The sequence below is a fragment of the Pteronotus mesoamericanus genome, unplaced genomic scaffold, assembly GCF_021234165.1.
Source record: "Pteronotus mesoamericanus isolate MK-2021 breed Mesoamerican mustached bat unplaced genomic scaffold, CSHL_Meso_final scaffold_636, whole genome shotgun sequence".
In the NCBI taxonomy this organism is placed as follows: Eukaryota; Metazoa; Chordata; class Mammalia; order Chiroptera; family Mormoopidae; genus Pteronotus; species Pteronotus mesoamericanus.
Genome location: NW_026555324.1, coordinates 998,498 through 1,022,264, shown reverse-complemented (window position 1 = coordinate 1,022,264; position 23,767 = coordinate 998,498). Strand labels below are relative to the sequence as shown.

General features: G+C 53.6%; 2 protein-coding genes across 2 annotated transcripts; both read left to right on the top strand.

Annotated features, from left to right (window-relative positions):
- The first annotated feature begins 6,183 nt into the window (after window positions 1-6,183).
- Window positions 6,184-9,732, top strand: TUBB4A (tubulin beta 4A class IVa). Its single transcript, XM_054562245.1, has 4 exons — window positions 6,184-6,378; window positions 6,925-7,033; window positions 7,129-7,239; window positions 8,092-9,732. The coding sequence occupies exons 1-4, from the start codon at window positions 6,322-6,324 to the stop codon at window positions 9,147-9,149; spliced, it is 1,335 nt and encodes a 444-aa protein (XP_054418220.1). The 5' UTR covers window positions 6,184-6,321; the 3' UTR covers window positions 9,150-9,732.
- A 5,967-nt stretch (window positions 9,733-15,699) lies between these two features.
- DENND1C (DENN domain containing 1C) lies at window positions 15,700-23,744 on the top strand. The gene is made up of 22 exons (XM_054562037.1): window positions 15,700-15,748; window positions 15,835-15,878; window positions 15,987-16,036; window positions 16,246-16,365; window positions 16,438-16,507; window positions 16,678-16,749; window positions 16,844-16,909; window positions 17,012-17,065; window positions 17,176-17,286; window positions 18,103-18,203; window positions 18,296-18,341; window positions 18,464-18,565; window positions 18,654-18,779; window positions 19,607-19,711; window positions 20,423-20,513; window positions 20,606-20,646; window positions 20,858-20,929; window positions 21,869-21,913; window positions 21,985-22,092; window positions 22,294-22,364; window positions 22,495-22,702; window positions 22,799-23,744. The coding sequence occupies exons 1-22, from the start codon at window positions 15,700-15,702 to the stop codon at window positions 23,426-23,428; spliced, it is 2,382 nt and encodes a 793-aa protein (XP_054418012.1). The 3' UTR covers window positions 23,429-23,744.
- Window positions 23,745-23,767: the final 23 nt, after the last annotated feature.

Below are 23,767 nucleotides of genomic sequence, written 5' to 3'. Positions count from 1 at the left end.
TCTGAGAAAAGCGGTTGGATATTTTCTATTCTTATTGCCCCCTACCCCTGCCCTCCACCTCAGCAGTGATCCCCCCCCACTCCGCTCCAGCCCTGCAGATCAGCCTGGGAGAGATGGTCTGAGTCCAAGGCCTGTGGCTGAGCACACTAGCCCTCAAGAGCAGCACCTACATGGCCATAATCTACAAGCAACTGGGCACCTTTGCATTTGGTGGCATGGCCCGCTGCTCCCTGACCAACATCGCCAAGATGACCACAGGTAACCTGAAGCCCCACTTCCTAGCTGTGTGCCTGCCTGACGGGGCCTCCTTCAACTGCAAGAGCAGCTACATCACCAACTACGCCTGCACCGGACACCCTGAAGACATCCTCAATGCCAGGCAAGTGGGTGGCTGGGGAGGAGAACCCAGGAAGCGTCCCCTCCTCACCCCAGCTGCAGCTGATGTCAGCCTCCCCCGCCCATCCCCCAGGAAACCCTTCTATTCTGAGCATGCCTCTTTCGGGATGTACGCCATGGCGTATCTGATGGTGAGTGTTGGTGGGAGGCAGGCCACACACCCGGCAAGGTCAGAGAATGCTCCATTGTCCCCCGCCCCCCGACCCCATGCTTGGTGCCAGCAGTGCCAGGCACGACTTCCACAGAGCTCTTGTGGGTGCCCCTGGAGTTGGGATGGCAAGCATGGGGAGGGCCTGTCTTCTCTTAAGGCTCATTCAGTGTCCCTGTCCCACAATGGCAACTTCCAGAACCCTGTCTCCTCCCTCTCCCTGCAGCTGGAGACGGCCCGTGCCAGGCCAGATCGATTGCCAGGGCTGGGTTCTGCCAGGAGCAGAGGTAGGGAAATCAGACCCAGCTGAGGTACAGGTCTAAAGTCTGGGTAGTGAGGTGGCAGGAGAAGCTGGGGAGAAGGAAACCCTTTGGGAAGGAGCTGATGACCCATGAGCCCAGAGGACAAAGAGAGCATAGATTCCAGTGGCAGAATTGGATCACACACAGGGGAGCCAGCTCTGAGCACCCAGGCCCCACGGTGAGCAGATACAGTGACAAAGACAGAGGCCCAGGCCATGGAGCATGTGACAGTCACACGGATGTTTTCACACCAGCAACCCAGCAACACCTCTTCCTGAAACACAACCCATTTGACTGACTGGTAACAAAGTGACTTTCTTTAAAAGACCAAGTACCAAAGTAACTACAGCTTCTGTTGTCATAAAAGAGCAGGGTCCTTGAAGCTGGAATGTAAGGTCCCTATCCCAGCCTCAACTATGTGTGACACTGGGTGAGAACGCTCAGACCCCTCCTTGGGCCTTCGTTTTTGCATCTGTAAAATGAGCATACAAAACAGCACCTGCTTCCTAGGATTGTGGTTTCATTAAGTTAAAATATAAACAAACTGATACACTCAAAGCACTTAGAACAGGATCAAGCCTAAATGTGACTATTATCTTTAACAATAGGCAAAACAGACTCCCTCTGTCCCCCAGGGTGGATTGGTGGCTGGGTTGTGTGACAGCAATGCCTCCAGGTACACAGGTAGGGTAGCAGTGAGGCCCCTACAAAGCAGAGGGGAAGCAGGCCTTTCTCTGGGTTTGTGGACCTTATAACGAAAGGGCAGTCAATTTCACAGGCAGAATGTTCTGGGTCTCCCTGAATTCCCATGCCTCTAGTGTTCTCCAAGTCCCCATACCTAATTTCTCCCAGAAACACACAGCAGCCACTTTCTCGTTCTTCCTGCTAGTTTAAAGGAAGCAAAATTAACCTGCTATTTTAAAATGGGATGTTTTTTAACAGATGATGTATTCTAGAGCTGCACACTTGAAACCCATATAATTTTATTAACGAATGTAACTTCCACAAATTGAATTTAAAAATATTTTTTTTCTGTTTTCCATTTCAAAACTAGGAGCCCAACCCCTTCTCTTAGAGGGCTCCCAGCTGAGCCCGGCCCAGCTAGACTGGAGATGTGGTGCTGGCAGGAGGTGGCAGCTCCAGGCCATAGCGGGAGCCTGCCCACAGGGTCTCACCTGCTTGGGAAATCATCCGACATAAAGCTCTCTTACAATTTTGGTGTCAGGGGCCACAGCCAATACCCTCTTTAGATGCTGAAATCCACTTCCATACAAAATTGGCACTATGAATGTCCTGCCTCACGCCAGGGCTGCCCGGAATCAGAGAGGCAGCTGGGCGCGAAAGCAGCCCCAGTGTCCACTCCTGGGGCTTCAGGTGCCTGCCCTCCCTGCCCCACCAGCTCTACGTGCAGACTGGCTCCCAGGGATGGAAAAGCCAGCTCTTATGGCCCACCATCCAGCTCCTTTTCTTTTCCCTGGCTCTGTTCACTGGCTACAACTGGGTCTTGGACTACAGGCGCCACCCTTATGATACAGTCTTCAGATTCCAGCAAGGAGCCTGGATGGCTTTCTGGGTGGTACGTAGTGCCATGGGAAGCCTGGGTACCACCAAGGTTCTTCTTGCTGGGGAGCCACGGGTATACCTGGCGTTCTTCCCTTCCCAGAATGGGAGTCCAGATGGGGCCAGACTGGGGTGGTGGCAGCCATGGGGCGCAGATGACATCAACCCTCCCCATGTTGTCATTGCCGGTTTTCTAATACTCTGCTCTTTTTACATCTCCAGCGATGCCAGGTCCCGGCAGGTGGCTAGAAAGCCACCTGTCCCCTGCTCTCCATTCTCTTCCCCCTGACCCTCCCTCTGGATCCTTCCCGACACCCCCCCCCCCCCACCCCCTGCCACCACTGAGGCCGTCAGGGACTCCAAGCTGTGTCTTGATGCAAAGACAGGTAGAGGGCACCCACTGCAGGGCCTGCACTCTCCATGGAGCTGCCCCTTCCCAGGTGAGCTAATCCAGGGAGCTCTGTCTCTGTGGAAGTCAGGCCATACCCCAAATTAGCCCTGCCCTAGTGGGATGACACAGGAAACCTGTTTTTATGACTCATAATATATTAAAAATTTAAGAAATGCCAACACAGCATTTATGAATTTTTGATGTATATTAACATGGATTGGTAGACCTCCTATTTCAGTCTGGGTGCCATGTCTCAGGGATCAATTCTAACAACAATTGCATTGGGTGACAACCTCAAAAGTCTGTCTAAATCAGGGTTTCTCTATCTCAGCACTAGTGACATTGACATTGGGGATGGATAATGCTTGGCTGCAGGAGCCGTTCTGTGCGTTGCCAGGTGTTGAGCAGCGTCCCTGGCCTCCACCCACCAGATGCTAGCAGCAACTCCAAGCTGTAATGACCAAAAATGTCTCCAGACATCGTCAAGTGTCTCCTAGGGGGCAAAACAACCCCAGCTGAGAATTCTTAGGTTAGGGGGTTCCATGGAGCCCCTCTCCCCCAACCAGGGAATTCTGCATTCCATAACCATCTGACTATTGTGGTCCTAGTGTTGCCAGAAAGGGACCGGGCCTACAGCAGGTCTGCCTCGGGCCAGCCTGTAGTGTGTGGGTTCTTGACTTCATGCAGGAAAGACTTCACAACACAAGTCCAGGTGATTTTGAAAGTTCATTTATTAAAATTGGGGACAGGGAAACAAAGGAAGGGCTTAAGGTAGAAGAAGCAATAGGAGAGAGCCTAAGCGGTGCTCTGCTTTGGCTCTCTAGAAAAGTGATAGGAAAGAAATGAGCTCACTGGAAAGTCAGAGAAAATGGGGACACTGGAGACACGTTCAGGGTGTTAGCCCTGAATAAGATGTCACTGCCCATTGCTCCCCTGGTTACAAATCTTGTGGGGACCCTTAGAGTTTAGGGGATGCACTCCTGTAGGGGAAGAAAGGTGTGGGGTGTGCTCCAGAGAGAGCCTGCCTTGGGCCTTAGGATTCTCATCTGTTTTTTTTTTTCTTTTCTTTTTTTAAAAAATATTTTATTTGTTTATTTTTAGAGAGAGGGGGGAATAGAAGGAGAAAAAGAAGGGAAACATCAATGTGTGTTGCCTCTTGTGTGCCCCCTACTGGGAAACTGGCCCACAACCCAGGCATGTGCCCTGATTGGGAATCGAACCCACGACCCTTTGGTTTGCAGGCCAGCATTCAATCCACTGAGCCACACCAGCCAGGGCGATCATTGGTTTTTCTAAAGCTGGAAACTTTAGGGGAGGTTTTAGGGGAGAATCTTAATAGAATATTCATCAGCTTTATGCTGATGTACCAAAATGAAATTCAGTCCCCTGACTTCATCCATCCTTGAGTGTGGTTGGCACAAATGGCACTAATTGGATTTTCAACTCTTTACCCTCTGGTCGGGGAGAAGTGTAAACCACTTACTCTTTCCTTTTTTATTGAATTTATTGGGGTGACATTGTTTAATAAATTTATATAGGTTTCGGGTGCACGATTCTACAACACATCCTGTATCTTGTATTGTGTAGTCACCACCCCAAGTCAAGTCTCCTTCCATCACCATTTATCCCCCCATACCCTCTTCTACCTCCCCACTTTCCCTCTGATAATCACCATTCTGTTCTCTGTGTCTGTGAGTAGTTTTTTTGCTTTTGTTTTTGTTTTGCTTAACCATTTACTCTTAAGTGTCCTTGGTTAGGGAAGCTAGGATTTTGTAATTTACTAGATGGCTATAAACTGCTCAGCCATTTAACAGCCTGACTCCCTACTCCACTTTCCTGGTGGCTAACCCGCCTCACTTGGGTGCTGCACATAGTTAAATGGAATGGGGAGAGGAGGCAACTCACAGATGCTGAAGGTCACCCTGCTTTCTACTACCTGATCCATCAGGAATTTATTCTGGAGTCGAGTGTGAGTTAGGGGTCTAACTCAATTGTTTTTCCCAGTTTATTAACACAGGGATTCTCAGCCCTGTTGGCATTGGGGGCCAGATAAGTCTTTGGCGGATGGGAGAGAGGGACTGCCCTGGGCACTGTAGGCGTTTCGCACCATCCACCCGCTCGTTACCGGTAGCACACACACAACCACCATCCAGGCGCAACAGCCAAAAATATCTCCAGATACCGCCATGTCCCCTGGAGGGCAGAATTACCTCTGGTTGAGAACCACTGGTTAAAACTAGAGGCCACTGGTGCATGTGAAGTACCAGCCATACAGCCGAGGTTGCTGACTCAGCTGCCACCCACAATAGCCGGAAGCCCTGGGAGGTGAGGAGGCTTCTGGGATGGCAGAGCCGGAGGCTGCCATCAGCAAAGGGTCTGGCCTTCACATCAGGGGCAGCGCGGGAAGTTTTGTCCAGCCCCTGATAATAATTGTAATACTAATAGCTACAATTTATTGTTTACTCCGCGGGAGGGGAACTGGGGCTGTCTTGCTGGTTGAGCCACCTCATCTGACCTTCCCATCCCGGCTGGGGGTTGGGCATTCCTGACCGCCTGTCTTGCAGACCGGAAAATTCAGCCACAGAGAGTCAAACCTGCCCACGCAAGGTCCTAGGGCCAACAAGAAATGTCAAAGGTAGGATAATAGCTTGTAATAAATTGTAACACTGGAGCAGAAATATGCCAGTCTGGCTAAAGGAAGGCAGTCCCCCAAAGCTCACTATCCCTCGCGCCAAGGTGAAATCCAGCTAAAAGTCTTACTCCTTGACCCCAGGGGAGGATGGGGCGACCCCGACTGCTGCAAACCCAAAGCCAAACGGAAATGTCCAGAGGGGACGCATGGGACCCTCAAGCCTCCATCGGCTTCCACAAGCAGCCCCAGTAAAACGTGGAAGAAAAATCGGGGTTTTACTGACTACGCAGCTTCATGGCAAGTCCTCCTGGAACCGACCGTCCTCCCCCTCCCCAAAACAAAACGCAACTCCGGAGCGCCCCCTCCCCCCCGCCCCCGGTAATACAAGGGTTCTGGCGAATGGTACAAAAATGGAATGGAGGGGCAAGGCTACGGACAGAGAAACTGAGGCAGGGCCATCCGGGCCGGGTGGGGCGTGAGGGTAGAAAGCAGGATCTCCCGGCTGCGGGTTTACCCGGCGTCTCCCTTCCCCCGCCCAATCTCTGCAGGACCCAAGTCGCTGGCCCGGCTCTGGGCGGAGACGGGTGGGAGGACAGAGCACTCCTAGCGCCTGACGGGTCTCCCACTGCTGCCGGGGGTAGGTCGCTGGAGAGGAAGCTTCCTCCATCCCCTCCCGCTTTGTCCTGGGCGGGACCAGGGGGCGGAGCGGCCGGTGACAGGCCGTGACGCGGGCCCTTCTTGTCTTATAGAGGCACCCGGGGGGGCGCAGGGACCGTTCTTCGTCGTTGCCGCCGCCGCCGCCGCCGCCGCCACCGCGTCCACCTCCCGCGCCACCACCACAACTCCCAGCATCACCGCCGCTGCCGCCGCGTCCACCACCAGCGCCACCGCCATGCGCGAGATTGTGCACCTGCAGGCCGGCCAGTGCGGCAACCAGATCGGGGCCAAGGTGCGCGAGGGACTGGACCCCGCGAGGCAGCCGGGAAGAGCAGACCGGGGTCCGTGAGCTCTGCGGAGCTCCCCCGCCTTGGGCCGTTTGGCAGACGGGGTCCCCAGGAGGCCAGCACCCCAAGGACAGTGGGGGAGGGGGCGCGGGGACAGGGCCAGGCTGGGAACAAAGAGGCCGATATGGGGTGGGGCGCAGCCTTCTGTCTGCTGGCCACAGCTGGCTTCACAGCTGGCGCACTGTCCCCTGCACACACGCAGAGTCCCAGCCTCGCCCCGCGGCTGCAGCCAGGGTGCACTGACACCAGCAGTCTTGGCTGGAGTGGGGACTCTGCCTCACCCCACCCCCACCTCTCCCTTCCTGCTGTTTCATCCCTGCCTCCCCACCATGCCTCTAAGCCCCCCCCCCCACCCGTTCACTTTGCTAGGAGACAGGTGGCAGCCAGAGAGGTGGTTGGGGGTCCTGAGCTGGGAAGAGGGAGGTCAGGGCAGGCCCGGATCCCCTCTCCCGCTCTGTTGGTTCTTACCATCACCACCACCACCCCTTTAGTTCTGGGAGGTGATCAGTGATGAGCATGGCATCGACCCCACGGGCACATATCACGGGGACAGTGACTTGCAGCTGGAGAGAATCAACGTATACTACAATGAGGCCACAGGTAGGGTGGAGGGGCGCCTTGGGGAGGGTCTGGGAGCGGACTGCATGCCGGTTCCTGGCGCTCACCCCAGCTGACCTCCATCTGCTTCCCCGCAGGAGGAAATTACGTACCCAGAGCCGTGCTGGTGGACCTGGAGCCCGGCACCATGGACTCGGTTCGCTCTGGCCCCTTTGGCCAAATCTTTCGGCCTGACAACTTTGTGTTTGGTGAGTCCCAGGCGTGCAGCACAGGCAGGGAAGCCCCCTTATTCCTTTCTCTTCCAAAAGCTTGGTGAAAATTCTCCACCACGGGCCCCACGGCCCAGGGAGGGAGGTGGCCATGGCAGTCAGGGAGGCCAGGGCAACATGCAGGCCACTGCGGGAGCCCAGGGGAGGCATCTGTTACAGGGGCGGGGGGTGGGGTGGCTAGGGAAGGCTTCCTGTGCACAAATCCCAGCTCTGCCACTTCATGCATTCTACAAATAATCATTGAGCACCCACTGCATGCCAGGCCCTACTGTATCCCCTGGCAATACATCTGGGAACAAAACAAAACTCTCCTCTCCGCTGGAGCTGATATCCTGGTGGAGGGAGGGGAGATGACAATATAAATAAGTAAAGCTCAGGCACTGATCCAGTCAGCTGGGTGACGTGGGGCTGGCTCCTCAGTCCTTCTGTGCCCGTCTTTTCATCTTTAAAATAGGGATTATAAAAAAAAACCTGCCTCACAGGGTTGTGAGGCTTAACGCCATTAATATGTGTAAAGAATTTAGAACAATACCTAGCACAGAGGAAAAGGTAAATAAGCATTTGTTACTGTTTTAATTATTATCATTATTAATGTCTGCAGCCTAAAAGACGGTCAGGGCATTGAAGGCAGGAAACATGTACAAGGCAGAGAAAATAGCTGAAGGGGAGCAGGGTCCGAAGCAGAGAGAAAATTAATAATAAGAAATTATAATTATGTGTGTCATATGTAATAATTTTGTTATTATTATTCAACTACTAGGATGGCTGGAGGTAGAACTGGGTGGGCTCTTCCTCTAACTGCCTATGTGTCCCCTTCCCTTTCCTCTGCAGGGCAGTCTGGGGCTGGCAACAACTGGGCCAAGGGCCACTACACAGAGGGTGCAGAGCTGGTAGATGCCGTTCTGGACGTGGTCCGGAAGGAGGCTGAGAGCTGTGACTGCCTGCAGGGCTTCCAGCTGACCCACTCGCTGGGCGGAGGCACAGGATCCGGGATGGGCACACTCCTCATCAGCAAGATCCGGGAGGAGTTTCCCGACAGGATCATGAACACCTTCAGTGTGGTACCCTCGCCCAAGGTGTCGGACACTGTAGTGGAACCGTACAATGCCACACTCTCCGTGCACCAGCTGGTGGAGAACACCGATGAGACCTACTGCATTGACAACGAGGCCCTCTACGACATCTGCTTCCGCACCCTCAAGCTGACCACGCCAACCTATGGGGACCTCAACCACCTGGTGTCAGCCACCATGAGCGGGGTGACCACCTGCCTGCGCTTCCCGGGCCAACTCAATGCTGACCTGCGCAAGCTGGCTGTGAACATGGTGCCCTTCCCACGCCTGCACTTCTTCATGCCCGGCTTTGCCCCGCTGACCAGCCGGGGTAGCCAGCAGTATCGGGCCCTAACGGTGCCAGAGCTCACCCAGCAGATGTTCGACGCCAAGAACATGATGGCCGCCTGCGACCCTCGCCATGGCCGCTACCTGACTGTGGCTGCTGTGTTCCGGGGCCGCATGTCCATGAAGGAGGTGGACGAGCAGATGCTGAGTGTGCAGAGCAAGAACAGCAGCTATTTTGTGGAGTGGATCCCCAACAATGTGAAGACAGCAGTGTGTGACATCCCGCCCCGTGGCCTAAAGATGGCCGCCACCTTTATTGGCAACAGCACAGCCATCCAGGAGCTGTTTAAGCGCATCTCAGAGCAATTCACTGCCATGTTCCGGCGTAAGGCCTTCCTCCACTGGTACACAGGCGAGGGCATGGACGAGATGGAGTTCACTGAGGCCGAGAGCAACATGAATGACCTGGTGTCCGAGTATCAGCAGTACCAGGATGCCACAGCTGAGGAGGGCGAGTTTGAGGAAGAGGCTGAGGAGGAGGTAGCCTAGGGCCACCTCACTCACTTCATGCCTGCCCCCACCTCTGCTAGGCTGCTTACTTTTGACCCCTTAGAGCTCCTCTTGAGCCCTGAGAACCCTGCATCACTTCTAAGCCTGACTCACCTCTGACCCTCAGACCCTACAACCTTCACTTCACCCCTGACCTCAGCTGACCTTTGACCCTTGAGCCCCATTTTGCCCCTCATTTAACTCCATGAACCCTGTTTCACCCAGACTTCTCCTTCACCTTTGACCTTCCCCAAGAAGCCAATGCACTCCCACACCAAGAAGCCCCAGTTTACTTTCGATCCCCCTCCCACTGAGCATCACTTCACCTCTGACCTTGCCTCACCTTTGACCCCACAGGCCCACCTGCCCTCTGACCTTGCCTTCTCTCTGACTCCCGTAAGCACCCTGTTTCATCCCTGAACTCAGTCCCCTCAGCTTCAACTGACCTTGGCTTTCCAGGGGTCGTGAGGTGCTGCTGTGGAGGGAGGAGAAGCCATGGATCACGTGGACAAGAGAAGCTGTGCCCCCAACCCCCCCACCTCCTTCCCTCTGCCTCACCCTCAATAAATAAATTAATTATTGTCCTGCCATGCTTCTGCTGAGTGCATTTTCCATCTCTCTGTGGGAAGGCCAACAAACAAGGGCTCCCTCCTACAGGATAGAGGTGGGCTCTGAAGGGACATCTGGTCAGGGATAGGGGGGTAGGAGGGTAGAAGGTAGAAATTGTGGAGTCAGACCAACCAAGCTATGCCACTAACTGTGTGGTGTCGAGTAAGCCATTTGCCCTCTCCGGTCCTCAATTTGCCCACCTGTAAAATGGGATCATATATTCCCCACCATGATCCCCACACCCTAGGAATGTTTGTGGGGATTTGAGATCTTGTGGGTATGTTGCCTGGCACAGGGAGTGCTTGGTGATGGAGTCACTGCCATCCTCTGTGGGGCATCTAGCAAGTATGGAAAGCAAAGGGGGAAGTCTCTAGGGAAGAATTCTGGGGAGACCGCAGCCTGGAGCTAGCATCCAAGGGACAGTGCTGTCAAATAACAGTCACTAACGTGGATGGAAAACTTCAGTGTCCTGGTACATGTCTCATCTCATGTAACCCTCACACCAACCATGTCTGAGTTTTTATCTTTTTTTCTAACCAAGGTTTAGAGACAAAGTGTATCAGTTAGCTTTTCCTATGTAACTACCTCCAAAAGTTCAGGGGCTTTAAACAACAGTTATTTATTTTGTCCCCAAATCCGTAATTTGGGCAGGGCTTAGCAGGGCAGCTTGTCTCTGCTCTCCATGGTATCAGCTAGAGAATCTCAACCAGCGGCTGAGGGATTTATATTCAAGGTGGGTCACTCACATGGCTGCCAATCTGATGCCAACTGTCATCTGGGGACACAGCAGGGGCAGATAGAAGGATAGCATCAGTACCTCTCTATAGTCTGCTTGGGCTTCCTCACAGCATGGTGGTCAAGTTTCCCCAGAAGCAAACATCCCAAGAGAGCAAGCAAAATGCATTGCATTTTTCTGATCTAGCTTCAAAAGGCACTTGGTGTCCTCTAGACTCCTAATCGAGGCCATCACAAAGTCATGCCCAGACTCAAGCGGGTGAGATATAGACTCCACCTCTGTAGAGAGACAAGATTCCGTAAGAGCATGTGTGGTGGGGGATATTGCTGTGGCCATCTTTGGAAATTCCACTTTGGCCCCATGACTATGAAGCAGTGAGCTGGAGTTCAAAGCCTGATCGTTAAAGTCTAGAAAACTGATTCTACTTTATCACCTAGAGTTTAGTGCAGGGACCATTCTGGACACATAAAGCAGAAAAGGATTTAGTACAAGGATTTAGAGGCTTACAATGCCATTGGAGGGGCTGAGAGAGTGGGCTGTAAGTAAATGTCTCTTAAGCTTCAGTGTGCAAAAGATTCGCCGGGAACACTGTGCTAGCACAGAGCTTCCTGGGCCCTACCCTAGAGTTTTTTATTCAGCAGGTCCGAAGGATGGGGCCCAAGACCTTCCATTTTTAACAAGTTCCCGGCTGATACTGATGATGCTGCCTATCAGTCCACATTCTGAGTAGCTCTGGAATAGACTGAAACAGCACAAAGCTGACCACCAAAGAGCAGCTGCTTCTGCTTAGCAAGAAAGGTGGAGAGTCAGCAGGCTGCCATCAGAACTGTTAAGTTCAACAACACCTCCCAAGACCCACAGAGCTGAACAAAAATTAACAGAAATGAATATAAAACAAAATTAATTAAAATAAATATCCAGCAGGATTCATACATACACACACACAAACAGGGAGGAGGGGGGGTCTACATCATTTCTACCTTCCAAATCCCTCAAGCATTTCTAATTGGCAGGATGAGTTCTGCATCCAAAACCAGAGCTGCAAAGCAGTCTAGGAAATGTAGTTTTTCCCAGCTTCTGCAGTCCAAAGAAGGAAGGCAAACCAGGAGGGAGGGAAGGAAGAAGGAAGCGATACTGAGAGCCAATCAACTATTCTCACCACACTCTCTGCGGGACCACAGGACCCACACTGAGGCTCCAGCCCCTTCACTCGGTCCTCCCGCTGTCAGAAGGCAGGAGGAGTGTGAGAAAGGCAGCCTGGGTATGATATCCTGTCCACAGCAACGCTCATCTGAGCAGGCCCAGCACAGAACTGGGTGGTAGAGCAGACGATAAACTGGGCAATGAGCTTGCTGCCTTTGTCATTTCATACCTAATGGGCCATAAAAGAGCTCCATATTGTGCCCCTAAAACATCCTTCTCCACAGTAAACGGTACCATCCCATTGCTAAACCCCCAATCTGTGAGTCAGCCTTGATTCATTGTTTTCTACCCCCAGGACACTCTTCCTATCTTCCGTTGAATCCAGTTGTCTCTGTCTCCAAAATGTATCCTGAATCTGACCTCTTCTCTCCACCTGTCTATTCTGATCCAAGTCACCATTATCGTTCACCCAGACAATCCACCCAATCACTTCCCTGAGCTGCCTGCTGCCACGCCTGCCCCCTGTAGTCTGTCCTTCTTCCACAACAGCCAGAGATGAACCTTTATATGCATATAAGAACGTGTCCCTCCCCTGCTCAAAACAGTTTCATGACTCACTCAGGTTGAAACCCAAATTAGCACCTTTTTCTTCACCCCCTGCTGACTACACTCTCACCTTCCTCTCACTCACTAAACTGAAACTAAGGTGGCCTTTGTCATGTGCTCAGTCATATCAAGTTTGATTCAACCTCAGGGCCTTTACAGATGCTTCCCCCCGCCCCCCGCCAAATGTGTGAATAACCATCCCCTTTTCACCTACAGGTTTCAGCCCAAATGATACCTTCTTTGAGCAGCCTCCCTGGCAAATCTAAATTAGCAACCAGTAGCTCTCCATTACTTATCTGTTTATATACTTGTTTCTTTTGTCTGTCTCCTTACCTCCCACCAGAATGTAAGATTCACGAGGACAGGAATCTCATCTACCTTGGTCACCACGTGCCTAGAAGAGCTTGATGTAACACAGGCCCTCAGTAATTATTTGTTGAATGGACGGGCAAGTGAATGAATGACTTCATGCCACACTGGAGGGTAAGAGTTCTGTTTTCTTCATATGAACATGAGAAAACAAAAACACAGCAAGTGTGGGGTGGCTTCTAAGATGGCTCCAGTGATCCCCATTTCCCCCATTCGTCCCCTGTGTGATCTCTCCTTGAGTGTCAGCTGGACCTGGCCATGGCTTCTAACCAATAAGTTATGGCAAAGGTGATGAAATGTCACTTCTGAGAGTGATTACAAAAGGCTGTTACTTCTGTCTTGATGAACTCCATTGCCTTCTCAGCTCGCTCAAGTTGGTAAAGCAAACAGCGTGCTGGGGAGGTTGTCATGGCAAAGAACTGAGGGCAGCCTCTGGCTAACAGCCAGCAAGGAACTGAGGCCCTCAGTCCAACAGTCCACAATGAACCAAATCCTGCCAGCAGTCACACAGTTTAAAAGAGCCCCTTCTCCAGGCAAGCCTTTGGAGGAGGCCACCGCCCAACAGACATACCTGATTGCAGCTGAGACGCCCTGTAGTGGAGGACCCAGCTAAGCTGTGCTCAGAGCCCTGCCCCCCCCAAAAAAAATCAGATTATAAATGTGTGTCCTTTTAAGCCACTAACTTAGGGACATTTAATACACAGCAATAGTAACTAATACAGAGAAATCAAATGACTAACCTAGTCACACAGACACTAAAGCACTGAACCCAGGTCTTGAACCCAGGTCTCTCTGATGCCAAAATCATTCTCTTAACCACTTACTTGACCTATCTTTCGTAATAAGAGAACATATCAAAAGCTTGATTCAGGCCTGCAAGTGTGTCTATGGACCCTTGTATTCCAACGTGATATCTGTATGCTTGTGTGTCTGTCTCTTTCTGAGTCTGCAGCTCTGCTTGGGTGTGTCCAACTGTGTCTCTTTCCATGCATGTAACTATGTCTGGCTATGAACCTGACTTGTGGCTGAGCCCCGACTGTGTCTGTCCCTTTGTTACTGACCTAGCTGTACCTCTGCTCCATGCATTTCTACCTGTCGTCTGGGTCAGTTTTTCTGCCATCTTCTTTGTATTGACAGTTGTGATCTCTGCATATGTGTTTGTTTGCCTGTTGCTTCTGTCTGGAACTGTTTGTAGCTGCATCTGTGTGTTATCTCTCTGCATCTACCTGTCACCTGGCCGGGTGAGGACTGCTCCTTGCCCGTGCTGTCCCTCTGTGCTTGTCAGTTTGATTCCACGACTGTATCCTACCTGTATGACTTGGTATCTTTGTCTGTCTACTGCCTGTGACTGTTCTGGCCTGTTTGTCTGTGGCAATCACTTCCTGGCTCTGCGTGTTGTCTGTCTGTCTGTGCCTGTGTTCTGACTGCTATTCACTGCGGGCCTCCCCGTGCCCTGTGCCCAATGTCTGGCTCAGCTCCCTCTGGTGGTCCGACAAGGAATACCTGGTGCAGAGAGACCCAAGGAAAGCGCTGAGACAAGAGGAAGCATTTTAGGCAAATTGTGAATCCTGGGCTGCCCAGAGAGGGGAAGGCTTGGGTGTGATAGAAGGGACCAGATCTGGCCTGGCCTGGCAAAATGGGACTGGGGTCTCCCTCTGAGCCATCCATTGCCCACCCATCCTGGGGAAGGAGACAGGAGGCCTGGTTTTCTCACAGTGGGTGGGGGCGGGGGCCTTCCTCCTGGGACGTCACCCATTAAACTTCCTCTCTCAGCCACACAGGAAGTTGAGCCTGCTCAGGGCCCAGCCCTGAGCAAGAAACAGGCCCCAGGACCCCTGGGGAAAGGGCCTCACCGACCAGCCCCGCAGGGACCATGGAACCCAGAGCTGAGTAAGAGCATCCCTCCCCTACCCTCTGGACCAAGATTCCCACACCAGACTTGGGCTAGGTCCAAGGGGAGAGGGGCTGGGTCAGGCTGGGGAGGGACCCAGAGTCACAGGGGCAGACGGCCAGAATCACGGCAGGACTCAGCTAGCTTAGAATATGGACTCCACTCTCAGACACACTCAGGCCACTTGCAGCCCCTTCCCCCTTCTTTCTCCTCTCCCCACCCCCACTTCTGTGTGACTAAGTTTGTAACTCTGAGTGTGCACCTCACCTCTTGGTATATCTAAGTGATAGGGAGCATGGTTTCTTGGGGTCAGCAGGGAGAGGGCAGACTGTGTGTCCCAGTGTGTGAATGCTTGTGTGGGACTTGTATCAACATGAGGGCTAAGTAATGGGGGTCTCCATGTGAGGGACAGTGTGTCTGCTTCCAGTCCCCAACCACTTCCTCTGTTGCCCTGCAGGTCTCGCTGTCTCTCTTCCTGAGTGCAGTCTCAGCACCCTCTGTAGAGGGGGTGGAAGGGGGAGTGAGGAGGGAGGCAGAGACCCCAGGGCTCACAGGAGTACTAGGGCATGCTGCCCTCCTTTCTCTGGCAAGGAATTTAGGGTCAGCCCCCGGGGCCTCATCGAGTCTCGTACAGAGATGCAAAGGCGGGGCCTCTTCAGACCACAGAGATGCTTGCACATTTACCCAATCACACTCACAGACACACAAGGAGACATGGACTTCTTCACTCAAACACTGGTTTGTCTTGGCCAACACTCTCACAGTCCTACCTGACACATACACTAGACAGCTTCATCCTTGCAGGCGACACGAGATAGAATCACGAATGCACACACACCTGCATGCACACACAAGTCATGCACACACACACCTGCTCATACAAGTCATGTACACACACAGGCATGCTCACACAAGTTATGCGCACAGACACCTGCTTACACAAGTCTTACATGTACACAGTCACACTCCCTCACCATGCCTCATACTCTCAGTCACACACACAATCAACACCATTGCATGTGCAGCCTCACACAGCCTACACAATCACAGCCACAAACGCTTGGGGATCATGCACACAGCCACACGTGTCACACAAGCACACACATGTGCAGACATCACAGACACAACCACACACACGGAAGCAAGTTCCTGGACCCACTAAGCCTTTCCTGTCCCACAGAGGGAGTCCCCCTGCCATGTTTGACTGGTTCTTCGAAGCAGCCTGCCCTGCCTCGCTACAGGAGGGTGAGTGGAGCAGGGCATCAGGTGAGGCGGGTAGAAATGGAAGATGGGCCTGGGGTCCTGAACTTAGAGGCCTACTCTCCCTGCAGACCCCCCCATCCTGCGGCAGTTCCCCCCAGACTTCAGGGACCAGGTATGCATGCTGGGTCCTCGCTCCCCTGGGGCTACGGTCAGTCTACCTGGACAGAGTGTGGGGCCCAACCTGAGTGGCCAAACAGTGTGTGTTTTTCTCTACCCCCAGGAAGCTATGCAGATGGTGCCTAAATTCTGCTTCCCTTTTGATGTGGAAAGGTACGTAAGAAGGCAGACGTCCAGAGACCTAGGGACCCAAGGACTCAAGGATTCAGACACCCAGGGACCAGGGGAATCAGGGACCCTAACAACTAGGGACCTATATGCTTAGTGCCCCGAATGGTGGTAGACACAGTACTAGGAATAGTGTTGGTGGGGGTCAGGGAGCTGGAACCCCTAAATTCTCTGAGAGCATTTTCTATGTCTAGGGAACCTCCCAGCCATGCGGTACAGCATTTCACCTTCGCCCTCACGGACCTGACCGGCACCCGTAGATTTGGTTTCTGCCGCCTACGGGCTGATGCCCACAGTTGTCTTTGCATCCTCAGGTGTGAAATATGGGTGTAAGGGTGGGTCTCGACCTAGGGGCACTTCACGGAACCCATGTCCTCTCTCTACAGCCACCTTCCTTGGTTTGAGGTGTTCTACAAGTTGCTGAACACAGTGGGAGATCTCCTGGCCCAGGACCAAGTGAGACCAACCCCCGCCCCCATCATTCCGCGGGAATCCAGCCCCCAGCCGCGCTCAGAATTCTCAGGCCAGGCCTGAATCCCTTGACTCTTCTCAGAACGCCCAGCTTGAGCCAAGGTCTTCAGAATCCCCAACGCACATTTTGACTCAGACACCTCACCCCTACCCAGGTCTCAGAGGTCGACGAACTTCTAAATCGGGTGCAGCAGACCCTGCCAGAGACCCAGACCTCCGTGGAGCTGGTGAGTAGACCCCAACCCCTGGGCGTCAGACTCCGGGTGGATGGGGAGGCAGCGCCCCAGCCCGCAGGACCATACGGCTCCACCTCTCCCCCAGGGCAGTGGAGTGATGATCTCCAGTTCGCCCAGCATCCTGTTCCCTGCTGCCGGGAACAACAGGCCGGTGAGCTGGGCTAGGGACCTGGAAGGGTGGGTTCCCACGTGAATCCAGCCCCTGACTGATAGGTCTTCGCCCCCCCCCCCCGTCAACCCTCCCCCCAACCAGCTTTCCTGTTTTGTGGCCCCTGACTCCGGCCGCCTGCCATCCATTCCTGAGAACGTGAGTGGACACCTAGGAGGGGGCTCGGGGGGCGGGAGGAGATCCCGAAATCCGCAGGAGCTGTCAGGCCCTGTGGTCCCTCTGGCCCAGCGCTGCTCTCTGTCCCTCAGAGGAACCTAACGGAGCTGGTGGTGGCGGTGACCGTCGAGAACATCGTGGGGCTGTTCGCGGCGCTCCTGGCCGAGCGAAGGGTTCTGCTCACCGCCAGCAAGCTGAGCACCGTGAGACCCGGCCGGCCGGACCGGGAGGGGCCGAAGCTTGGCTTCTCCCCTGGGGGCGGGACGACGGGGGTGGATTCCTACTTTAAACTCAGCGGGTGACACCTGTGGGCAAAGCCCTAGCTCTGCCCCTTTGAAGGTCAGGGTTGAGTTGAACCCTGGCTCTGCACTTGTAGGGAGTCAGAAAGTGTAGCCGGGTAGCCCGTTTGTGAGCTACTGTTAGGGAGCGCGGAGTTCAGACTCCACCTACTGTGGACCGAAACAAGATGGCCCCGCCCCCTGGGGTGAGATTAAGCCGCGCCAAATTCTAGCTCCGTCCCTGGAGCGGGGAGAACTAGGCGAGTAGGGGGTGGAGGCTGAATGTTGGCTCCACCCCTAGGGCAGGACCAAGGAAGATGAATTCTAGCTTCGCCTCTTTAGGAGTAGGGTCAGTGAAGCTGAGTCGTGACCCCATTCCTAGCGGTGGGACTAGGGCGGGCTCAGTGATAGCCCCGCCCCATTGGGAGTGGAGCCTGTGGGCTGAGTCACAGCTCTATCCCTAAGAAGAAAGATCCTAGAGGGCTGCATATTAGCTCCAAACCCTAGAGGGAGGGACTAGGACGCGCCGAGTCCTGGCTCCACCTCCTCCAGGCACTGTAATTTGCTAAATTCTCGGTCTCCACGTGATTTCTAAAGGGGCGTGAATTTTCACCTCTTATCCATTAGCATGTAGGTAAGATGAGGTGGGTGGGAAGTGGAGCTGGGAGAGCCACCATCCCAGAGAGGATTCTTGAAGCTGGGGGTCCAGTTCCTGAATCCACGCTACACATATGTCCTCAGCTGACCTCATGCGTCCACGCGTCCTGTGCCCTACTGTACCCCATGCGATGGGAGCACGTGCTGATCCCCACGCTGCCGCCGCACCTGCTGGACTACTGCTGGTGAGGGGCAGGGTGTGGGAAGGGACACGATCAGGGGTCCCGGAAACCAGGGGACGGCTCCCGCATCACCCTGCTCCCCCTGTCCTCCCTAGCGCTCCCATGCCTTACCTCATCGGAGTCCACGCCAGCCTCACCGAGGTGAGTGGTGGGTGGGCACGGACTGGGGGGCTTGCAGAGTTCCCTCTCTGCATCCCCAGAGGCCCTCCCTGCCAGGGGTCCTCAGGCTCTGAGCGCGGTACCCCCACCACCCTCCATCGCAGAGAGTGCTGGAGAAAGGCCTAGAGGACGTCGTGATGATGAACGTGGACTCCAATATCTTAGAGACACCCTTCGACGACGTGCAGGCGCTGCCCCCAGACGTGGTCAGTGTCGCCCCTCTTGCCCTCCTGCTGTGACCAGGAGGCAGAGGCTCCAAACCCACCGGCTCAGAGCCGCTCTCTTGTCCTCCAGGTGTCCCTACTGAGGCTGCGGCTAAGGAAGGTCGCGCTGGCCCCGGGAGAAGGGGTGTCCCGTCTTTTCCTCAAAGCCCAGGCCCTGCTCTTCGGGGGATACCGCGATGCTCTGGTCTGCAGCCCGGTGAGCAGCGGGGACGCTGAGGGAGCAGCCTCGCGGGCCCTGAAGGATTCAGAATAATGTTGATACCTATTGTTTATAGAGTGCTTACTCTGTGCCTCCGTTTGCCCATCTGTAAAATGAGATCCAGATGGTACCCCCCAAAAGGATGGCGTGAGTCAATAAATGGGCATATGCACAATGCTTGGATAGTGCCTGGAACATCGTGAGTACTCAAATGCTAGGTTCTACTATCTCGTTTAATGCTCACGACAGTATTATGAGATAGATGCCATTATGGTCCCATTTCACATATGAGGAAACTGAGGCTTGGAGAAGTTCTACAGTGGGCGAGCGTTAAAGCCAGGACTTTGATCTGCTGACTTTCAAACCCCCCTCCCCCATCAGTTTTTCCCCTAAACACTTGAGGGGGGAGGTTTTATCATTTAACCATCTGATGTTCCTGTCAGCTTTGCCTTTACAACTTATCCGGAACCTGCCCATTTCTCCCCGCTCTGTCTCCACCCTGGTCTGGTCCCCACTGTTGCTCATCTGGATCAGTGTGCTTGCCTCCCTCTCTGGCTTTAGTCTTTCTTCCCTGAAATGGCCAGAGGTAGCCTGGGAGCACCGAAGTCACTTCTCCTCCCGCCTCTGCCCCCAGCCCTCCAGGCCTCCCACCTCCCTCTGGGTAAAAGCCCAGGTCTTCTCCGTGGCTCACAAGGCCCTGCACAAAACCAGGCATACAGCAGGCGCTCAATTAACATTTGCTACATAGACATATGGTAGAGTGAGGGAGGTAGCTGGTGTCTAGGAGAGCCTCCGGGAGCTCAGGACACGGGTCCTTCTTGCAGGGCGAGCCTGTGACCTTCAGTGAAGAAGCATTCTTAGCTCAAAAGCCCGGATCTCCCCTGCAGACCTTCCACCAGCGGGCTGTGCACCTGCAGCTGTTCAAACAGGTGCGCCAGAGCCCTAAGGGCGGAGCTGGAGCTGGAGAGGCGGGGCTAGGGACGCAGACGCCTGGGGCGTGGGGCCAAAAGTCGGTCTGGCCGGATCTCCCACTCCAGGCTGGAGAGGCAGGACTGAACTCGGTTTCTTAAAGATGAAAGCCCCAGCCCTGACTTCCTAAGGGACAAAAATGTACTCCTTGGTCTCTGGGGAGATAAGGCTGGGGCCAAATTCCTGGCTCCGGTGTGGGAGTTTGTGCCGGCCTTCAGAAGGGGCGTGTCCTGAGTGCGCACCTCCTTTGGCGGGGAAGGAGGCGGCGGGCAGGGGCTCCTGGGTCCTAGGGACCTGGGAGGGGATGGGAGCGGGGCTAGTAGACTCCTGGGTTCCTGGAAGAAGCTGGGATGGACTCCAGGATCTTTCAGTGCGGGCATGGGTTCAAGGGTCCTGAAGGTGGAGTCGACCTCTTCCAGGGTCACTGAGAGGTGTGCAGCCTGGAGTGGCACAGAGTCCGACTTCCGGGTCCCTGTGAGGGGCGGGGTCTGGTCCCTGACTGCGGGTCCTGACCTGCGGGGCTCCTGACCTCCTGGGTGCTGGGGATGGGTCCCTAGAGGAGTCAGGAATGGCTTTTACATCTTGAGGGAGAGAGGACTCCTAGTCCTCGCATTCAGACGTGTTGGTGGCAGCCCTGCATCCGACTTTCTGACCCTTTCTCTCACCCTCAGTTCATTGAAGACCGGCTGCAGAAGCTTAACACAGGAGAGGGCTTCTCAGATCTCTTTGAGCAGGAGATTACCTGCAGCGGGGCCTCCTCAGGTGAGCCCTGCACCTAGCCTGCAGTCCCCACCCCACCAGCAGCACCCCAGCCTGAGCCTGCCTGTCTTGACCACGCTCTTTCCTCATTCCAGGCGCCCTTCACTCTTACCAGGCCTGGGCAGACAACCTAAAGGTATTAACAACGAACACTTGTTTAGTTTATTATTGGATTAATTTAATCCCACAACAGTCCCCAGATAGAGTCATCATTTGCTCATTTATAGAGGTGAAGAAATGAAGGCACAGAGAGGGAGAAGGGCTTGCGCAGGTCACACGGCACTGGGCTGAGGTGGGGTCCAGGGTAGCCCCAGATGCCCAAGCCTCCCTTGACATTCTCTTCCCAGAAAGGTGGTGGCGCCCTCCTGCATTCCGTCAAGGCCAAGACCCAACCAGCCGTCAGAAATATGTATCGCTCGGTGAGACTGGGCTAGACAGGCCGTTTAGTGGGGTGACAGAAGACATTTTAACCTCATATTTAAAGTGCAAACATTTGTATCAACTAAACCAGTAGTTAAACCATTAACAATTTTTCCTACTTTTCCATTTACCATTCTCATTTTTGTTGGGATAATCTCCTACATAAAATTGATGACCAAGATTCACTGGCGGGGTTTTGTCCTTCTGAGACACTGCAAACCCCACTTCTACACTTATGGGGTTTGTTTTTTTTTCTCAAGCCCAAGTTTCCTGGGGTCAACTTTTGGCAGCATCAAATTGTCCAATTTTATTCTTCACTTGGCTTTTGAACACAAACACATTTTTACGATGTTCTGTTTTTGCCACTCCCCGTTTCATTTAGGGGTTGTCCCCAAGAATATTCCTTCTGTATTTGTAAAAGGGGCAAGAGTTTGTACTGACTCCTTAGGTGGTGTATGGGGAATTGTGAATACTATATTTTATTCTGTATAATGCACACTTTTTTGCCCAAATTTTTGAGGGAAAAATAAGGATGCACATTATAAATAGGTATTGCTAATTCCATGTCTATATAAATGTTTTTAATTCTTTTATTTATGCTTATGTATTAAAAGTGTAACTCTAGAAAGCAATGACGATATCTGTGTGCAAAATAATACCCTGGAATACAAAAATCGGTTTTGTTTCTAAATACAAATACATAAAAAATTGAATTAAAAAATTAAAACAAAAGATTTTTTTCCCTGAAAGTTTGGGCCAAAAACATGGGTGCACATTACACATGAGAGTGCATCGTGCATGGCAAAACATGATGTATGTGTGAGACACAGACATGAATATATGGCAAGACGCAGCTGTCTTAGGGAACAAGGGGCTGAGTTCTCAAATACCCAGTGTCAAGTCACCTCAAATCTACTTCTCTTTTGGCTCCTCCATAGGCCAAGAGCGGCTTGAAGGGAATGCAGAGCCTCCTGCTGTACAAGGTAAGGCTGATGGCCAGTGGCCCCAGGGGGAACGGGGAAACAGGTTCCTGGCTCACCCACCCTCTTCCTAGGATAAGGATTCTGGCCTGCAGAGGGGGGGCTCCATGAGGGCTTTGTCCCTCACCAGCCGCTCAGATCACCTGCAGCAGCGCCTGCCGATAACCCAGCACTTTGGACAGGTAAGATGCCCGACCCCGACCCAACACACATACTTGGACTTACCACCAAATCATCCTCCCATTCCCAGTCTCCATCAAGACAGGTCGCCTCCCTCCTCCTGTACCCCAGTATCTGCTGACTGCTTCACACTCACCCTCCTTCACATAGTCCCTTGACTCTGTAGCTCCTGGGGCCCCACCCTCCAAACCTATCCTTTGCAGAACCGGCCCCTTCGCCCCAGCAGGCGACTCCAGCTGGAAGAGAAGAGACCTTCTGAATCCCTGCAGGAAACGTAAGACTCAAAGGCAGGGTAGACGGCAATGTTGGAATTGGGAGGCCAGGATAATGGGGAAGATGGTCCCCAAAGTTCAAAACTGCTGGGGATCTTGGGCAGATATCTGAAACTGCCCATCCCCACCCAGGACACCCCCTCTGAGCCCTGACGATGCCCAGGACTCATGGGCAGCGGAAGCTCTGGATAGCAGCTTCCTGGGGTCCGGGGAAGAACTGGATTTGTTAGGTGAGATTCTGGACAGTCTGAGCATGGGACCCACCAGGACGAGCAGCCTGAGGCCCAGCCAGAGCTTGGACTGCTGCCACAGAGGGGACTCGGACAGCTGCCTCAGCCTGGTGAGCCCTCCAGGCCTCCCCTACTTGTCCATCCAGTTGCCACCCCTTACCCCATCTAAAGTGCAGCAACTTGCTAATCGCCCCACCCCTGTCCAGCCCAATTTGCCAGGAAGACCAAGATGGCAGCCAGATGAGGAGGACACCCCAGAGCCCCAGCCCCAGTCCTTGCCTGCCCACCTGCCATCTCCGCAAACCCCCCAACCTCTGGATACCACGAGCTCCTCAAAGAACCTCACTCCCCAGCCACCCTCAGAGGCCAGCCAAGGAATCACTTCTTCATCCCAGTCTTTAACAGCTTCTGCAGACCCAAGTGGCAGAGAGGACCTGAAGTCCTCTCTCACAGAGCCTCATCATCAAATCCCACATCTCTCCCCTCTCTACAAGGCAGCTGGAGACCCCACAGCTGAGGAGAGCCCCTGCTCTCAGCTCTACACAGCACCCACCGAGCCCACCCCTCCAGAGAGCCCCCAACCTCTGGTCCCCACAAAGCACAACTCAGATATCACCTGGACATCTCAACCCCTTGACGCTTCCTCTGATTCCGCTTCCACAGAAAACTCCAGAGCCCAGCTTTCCGAGGGCCTGCGAACAGGGCAGTCTCACCTTCAGCCCCCCACGGAGCCAGGAGCCCCCAGATTCCCTGCCATTCCTGATAGCAACTGGCAGGAGCCTCAGGCCAGAAGCCGGCCCAGAGTTGCTGAGCTTAAAAAGTGTTTTGAAGGTTAAGGATCAGGAATCTGGAGGAGACACCATTCTCTCAATAAAGTCGCAAGAACACAAAGCTGGTTTTTCCTGGTGAGTTTACCTGAAGGTCCTATCTCTGCTCAGAAACCCACCCCATCCACCACTTCCCTATTGATGCAGCCTCCAGCTGGCTCCTAGGGGTAGCAAAAACCCCTTCCTTCCAGGAAACCCTCCCAGGATCCTTGCAGCCTTTCAATTCATCCCTCCACAGCCTATGAGCCCTGTACTTGTATCCTCCATCTAGGCTAATTTCTGCCTCCACCAGCTCAAAAAAAGGCTTTATTATATCTCACTACCAATTTTACATATATATATATATGT

Excerpts from the sequence above, each read along its gene's own strand:
- DENND1C (XM_054562037.1), top strand. The coding sequence starts at position 15,700 with ATGTTTGACTGGTTCTTCGAAGCAGCCTGCCCTGCCTCGCTACAGGAG. Across the intron at positions 19,712-20,422 it reads ACCTGCAGCTGTTCAAACAG|TTCATTGAAGACCGGCTGCA; the intron begins GTGCGCCAGAGC and ends TCTCACCCTCAG. Across the intron at positions 22,365-22,494 it reads TCTGAATCCCTGCAGGAAAC|GACACCCCCTCTGAGCCCTG; the intron begins GTAAGACTCAAA and ends ATCCCCACCCAG.
- TUBB4A (XM_054562245.1), top strand. The coding sequence starts at position 6,322 with ATGCGCGAGATTGTGCACCTGCAGGCCGGCCAGTGCGGCAACCAGATC. Across the intron at positions 6,379-6,924 it reads GCAACCAGATCGGGGCCAAG|TTCTGGGAGGTGATCAGTGA; the intron begins GTGCGCGAGGGA and ends CCACCCCTTTAG. Across the intron at positions 7,240-8,091 it reads GCCTGACAACTTTGTGTTTG|GGCAGTCTGGGGCTGGCAAC; the intron begins GTGAGTCCCAGG and ends TTTCCTCTGCAG.